This window comes from Bactrocera latifrons, unplaced genomic scaffold (genome assembly GCF_001853355.1).
Source record: "Bactrocera latifrons isolate USDA-ARS-PBARC rearing strain unplaced genomic scaffold, ASM185335v1 scaffold_314, whole genome shotgun sequence".
In the NCBI taxonomy this organism is placed as follows: Eukaryota; Metazoa; Arthropoda; class Insecta; order Diptera; family Tephritidae; genus Bactrocera; species Bactrocera latifrons.
Window position 1 is genome coordinate 146,471 of NW_017536786.1, and position 6,000 is coordinate 152,470.

Sequence of the window (6,000 nt, forward strand, 5' to 3'; positions counted from 1 at the left end):
GTGCTCTACACCTACTTGACCTCAACTTACCGGTTATTTTTTTCGACGAGATTCAAAGCGTAATCATCGCGTTCCATTTCAAACTCTGTCGACACGTTCAAGTATCACGAAACGAGTACTTACGAAAACTTTGCGCGCACTTAAGAAAAACCGACGGACGATGTAAGACGCCGCCGCTGCGTGTTGCGCCTTGGAAAATTTGTTGTAGAATGCGAAAAATCTCGTTTGGCAAGGGTCAATAACTCGGTCGCAGAACAAATGCAACACACACTATGCTAGACGACGACCGCGCGCCCGCTCCCGTTCGTCGCGCGTCGTGTAAGGTCTTTGCTGGTGTGGGCGCGGTGGCGAAAAGCGCTTCGCTTCGGTTTAGAGAAATCGCACGCGAGCAAATTACTTTCAAATACATAAGCGATTACTCTCCGGCGTGTGAGTGTGTCTTTGCTTGTTGGCGTAGTGTGCACAAAGCGCAGAGCGGCGGAAAATTTTGACGAGGAATAAATAACTGGTTTGTTAGATAAGCGTTCAGCTTATCGTATGCGGTCATGCAACAAGTGGCAAGTGCCGCTTGAGTGTCAGCGAGAAAAAAACTTATACATCAAATGAAGTGAAAACTAAACAAAAAAAAAAAAATTTTTTTAACGCTATTAGTTTGCTATTACGCTCGGTAAGTGGCTGTCACATTTTTGGCGCGGCATGCACGACTTGATCCAATGAAAACTGCTGCTTTCTTGTATGTATAGTACACGATGAGTTCTCTCACAATTGTTATGAAAACGAAAAAAAAGAAATAACGGCGGAAAATACACACGGAAAAATGTTGGCTTAGCGCACCACACCTACTTGGGAAACTGTCGGCGACAGACTGAAGCTGCCACTCGGTGGAGCTCGTGCATTGAGCGCATTTTGCACATTGCACTTTTCGGCTGACAATGGCCGCCAGCGCGCCGCTGTGCGTTAGAGAAATGCTGCATTAGGCGTGGCTAGCAAATGGGTAACGAAATTGAGGAAAAAGTTTTGCAAAAGTTCACTCGTCTGTTTTTCGAAAATTTTTCTTCAAATACTTCTTAAGTAGTTATGTTCATATATTTGTGTATAAAGTTTTTATTTCTTTCATTAAAAAGCTTTTTAACGAAATGCATCAGCATTATGAAGGTATTTTCAAATAAAAAATTCGTAGTTTTAGCATCTTGTTGGGTGATATTTTGCTAGGCTCTTTCTTAGCTGTGACATCTAAGGCTCAAAAATTTTGACAGGTTGAAAGATTATGTCGTAAGTAAATCTTAATGGTCTGACTCTCGTTTTTTGAGGAAAATGTTAATTCGGTTTTGCGAAAAGTGTACTAATTTTCTAAACCTTTCAAGTATCTTAGTTATAGAATTCTTTTAGTTTTATTTGAAGAGCTACATCCCATTTAATAAAATCACAAAATATTTGTAGGAGTACTCAACTGAAAGTACCAGTTTTTCATAAATTTTCCTTTTTCAAAGCTCTAAAAAATCGTTGTTGCTATTGAATTTAGATATACACTTGTTTAGTTCATATGTGTGTGTGCTCTAAAAAAAGCTACAGTTGTAAAAGCTTTTCGCGCAAGCAACGTGCAAAAAGCTCTGCAAAGAAAGCTCGCCATTGCGAAGCTTTTAGTGATGCCAAAAATTATGTAGCGAAAAGCAAACCGTCGAGTTGCTGGAGTACAGGGCGTATGAGCGACAAAATTTTTTTTGTTGTAATAATTTTGTACATATGTATTTGTAGTATATATTATACTATATAGTACGTACTCATATATAAAAAATCGATTTTGTGCGAAGTGACTGTTGCTAAAAACTTATCACTTGTAAATAAGAGAAAAACTAAGGGTCCACCTAGTACGGCAGCCTAAAAATTGCAAGTTTGGGGATTTAAAAAAATAATGCTTATTGTTTTGAAATTTTCAGAGAATATGTACACATATGTTTAAAAACACAAAATTTTTGAAAAAAAAAAAATATTTTTTTAAAAATATACGCGATCTCAGAAGGCGCTTAAGAAAGGTCTTCAATTATGGCAAGTATTTTCGCCTTCTCCGTGAATAGAAACTAAAACTAATCAACTGTCGTTAAACTAGAAGATATTCTCCGTAGAATGACCTAAGATCACAAAAAAAAAAAAAAAAAAAAAAAAAATCAAAACGGAGTTTAAAAAAAGTTGGTTTTTTCCTCAAATTTTGATGTTTGGGTGTGCTAAATGGATTTAAATGGTTGTAGCTCAAAAACTATGTAACAATTTTTGTTATTTTTGAAAGTATAAGCAATGGAAAAATGAAACCAGTCGATTTTTTTTTCAAAATTTCACAGAGGCCTATTAAGAGAACATGGATAGGTCCTGCAGGATTTTTTAAAATTTAGGGGGTCTGCTTTGTCAATATACCCTATGGGGTTACATGGGTTTCAGAGAATTGACTTTTTTATTGTCTATTGTCTTATTAAATTCTACAACATATTTAGAATATTTTGCAAAATTTTCTAGTTGATCCAAGTAAAGGTTTCGGAGATACAGCCTTGAAAACTTGTGCGCTCGAAATTTTGAGGTCGATTGGCATGAAATTCTACACATTTCTTTGAGATACAATTCTTAAAGACTTGAACGAAGAATTTTTTTCGATTACAACTATTTGAAAAGAGAAAAATGTCTCGAAATTTTAAAAGTGAAAAAGTTGTTAAAAAGAAGACTGTTGTTTACCCGAGGAAACGACCATGGACCCTCTTAAAAAAAAAGTTTATAAAATATTATTTTAAGACACTTCGTCAACTTGTCACCATCTTTCTCTAGCACTTCACTTGTTGTTAGAAAATTTATACGCGTGTGCGTAAATAAAATTATGTTTTTGAGTTGTTTATTTGAGTGATTTCAAGTATATAATTAAATATTTAGTATATCTGAACTTAAAATTATATATATATATAAGTAAGAAAAATCAATATATATAGTATGTATTAAATTACAAACACATACACATAGCTACTTGACCAACTTCATATTTACAAAACACACAACACAAAATACAGAGACGTCCGTTGTTCGCTTGCATGACATAACAATTGGAGAGTACATACATACATAGATATATATGTAAAATTGCTATATTCAAAAATCACGTATACATATGTGTGGTTTTTTTAATTTTTTCTTAATTTTTCTTAATTTTTCTTAGTTTTTTCAGTATACATATGAATTTTGTGTTTTATTTAAAAACGGCACGATACCATTCACATACATACAAACAGGTGCTTTCTTTATTTTTGCATAGAGAGGTGCGCAAGTATTTAGTATGTGGATATAATGATGTTTTCAACAAATGTGAACAATTTGTAGATGCGATCTTTTGCGATGAAGCGCTAGATATTTTTAGATACTTGCAAATATTTATATTGATGATTTTGTTGTATTCAATTTCGCTAACGATAATATTACGGGATTTATATCAATAATTTTATTTTTATTTTGTGGTATTAATATTACAGGATTTATAGTTTTTATTTTTATTTTTTTGATAGGTTAGGTTTTTTATGAGAAATTTTTCCATCACTTCTTACTATACATATATGTATGTCTGTGTGGATGCTGTTATTGAGTTTTTCTATTAATTTTGTGATAATTCAATGGTTTATTGCACGCTAAGATATTGTATTCTATTTTTTATTTTTTTTTTTCAATTTGAATTTTTATAAATTTTGTCTTAATTTTTTAATCAGTTCAAGTATTTTATAATTACAAATGATGCATAATTTTTTTTAATTTCTCGGGCTATTTATGTCCTGATACGAAAGTGAGTTTCCTCTAGTGAAGAAGGAGATGGCTTTTTAAAGAAAAAATGCAGAAAAATATATAAATCAATTATATGGTACCAATGAATTGCTTTTTTAGTGTGCTGATTTAAATGGCAAGCTTTATAAAAAATGATGTTATTACAAATAAAAATGTTTCCTCTTGACTCACTTGAACACTACAACACTAATTTTCAATCACTTAGCCTACACAATCTAAAATTCGCCTTCTTAAACATGTCTTTCATTAAAATCATGAATTTACTTTCACCAGTTCTTACCTTAAAACAGGGTTATGTACCTTTCAACTTTTTTATATTTTTTCTTTAATTTTTGTCTTACGAATTTCGTTATTTTCCAACAACACTTAAGCTAAATCGCACTACAAAAATAAACTACTTCATAATGGGAAAAACAGTTCACTCTATATTGTTCTAAAAACGTTTTCCAAACATACAATCAATGCGCATCGAGTTCATCTCATTCAAATTCCAGCTTTTTCACAGCAGAACATTTTTTTATAAATTATTTACAATTATTTTATTTATTTAATAAAAAGTAAGAACCAAAAGTGCACAAAAATATACAAAAAATAATCATTGAAACATATTTCCATAGAGATCTTTATAGTATTTGGCATTGCAGCAGGTGAAAAAAATGAGTATGTACGAGTATAAGGTCATAATGTAGACTTTCTAATAAAATTTTGTATTTTGTTCCGAAGCGAAATTAATATCAAGCAACCCAGGCATATCACATTTTCTTCAATATCACCTTAGCATGCTTGCTCCAGTTCCTTCTTTGACGGTTTCTTAATACCCTATAACCTTTCCTTAAATATATTATGAATTTATTATTATTTCTTTGGATTAAATGTGGTTTAAATAATATGTTTTCATATACATATGTGGGATATTTGTAAGACATTTGCTGTTGGAAAAGGAATAATGGCTTTGTTTGTAACATAAATATTTACATACAAATTTGTCTGTTATAAATTTCAAYTTGGTTTTAATTTTGTTCATACTTTCGGGCATTTTCCAAAGAGTACTTTTTATGAAAATTATAAATTGAATTGAAGTGAATCTAAAGTGTTTTTCACACAACAACACAACTTATGACCGTTTTCGATCAGATAATTGCTGGTTAACTTAACCGGTAAAACTATTTTTTAACCGGTAAATAACTTTTGTTTTACCAAAACTTAACTGACAGTTGACTGCTAACCAAAAATAGATCCAACAGCTCTTAAAGAGCATTATCTCATCATAATTATGACTAACTAAAATATACCGACAGCCTAGAAGTATGCTTTTCTCTGTAATCGAAGCAGTTTCTCGCAAAACAATACCTTCTCTCGACATTCTTGTGCTTGATAATTGCAATTTCTCGCAAAACCAGAAATGAACTGAAGGAAACCAGTATATGATAATTACACATTTGTCGCTAAATATTGCTGTTTTATTTAACGACAAGTTTCAATAAGTATAAGCAAGAAATTTGTTATTCTACAACTTATTTAAATAGTCCGTATAACTTCCAGGGAATATATTAACGTGGGACTTTGACCCTTTGGAATATTTCCTCGAAGAAATTGTTAAAAGAGAATTGGAACTTTCGGGTAATGATTATTTCTCGGCCACAGCTTGTTCGAAATAGCAGGCTCAATAAATTTTCTGCGCTGAAAAGTATGCATTTGTAAATAAAATTCACGTGAATGCAAAAAATTGAGCAATAAATTTCAAGCGGCAATTGGCGGATTTTATTGAGACAAATCTACCCCAAATTCCCAGAAAAAGGTTAGGAACCAAAATTGTTAGAATTTAGAAATCTCTTTGAATACTTTTATTAATTTTCACTCAAAAACCATCTCTCTCTCAATATGTACCAAACAGTTTTAAGGGCTTCTTCTTTGGTTGTTGTTTTGGTTGCTGTTGTAGCCGCAGAAAAAATGCCTGAAGAAATTTCGAGGAATGCTGCCGATTTGACTGTCCTCGGCCGGATAGAAGCCCGGTTCTGTTCCGGTTAGGTAGACCCGATTGTTGTGCAACCGTTAACATATATCGGTTAGTGACATTCGCAGCTAACCTTCATATGTATAATGCCTAAATAACAGTTGCATGTCTACAATCCGCTTCCATTAGCCATATGCTTCCAACAACGCGCTCTATATCCTTTATAATAATGCTGCTCC

General features: G+C 32.5%; 1 protein-coding gene across 2 annotated transcripts in view; it reads right to left on the minus strand.

Moving 5' to 3' along the window:
• Window positions 1-851, minus strand: part of LOC108970896 (ATP-binding cassette sub-family G member 1) — a 41,693-nt gene extending 40,842 nt beyond the window's left edge. For both annotated transcript variants that reach the window (XM_018936600.1, XM_018936599.1), the window contains exon 1: window positions 31-851. Coding sequence is in view for 1 of the 2 variants with exons in the window: in XM_018936599.1 (XP_018792144.1) it covers window positions 31-77 (47 nt within the window). In the remaining variant the exon portion in view is untranslated. The remainder of the gene's footprint in view (window positions 1-30) is intronic.
• Between the last annotated feature and the right edge of the window lie 5,149 nt (window positions 852-6,000).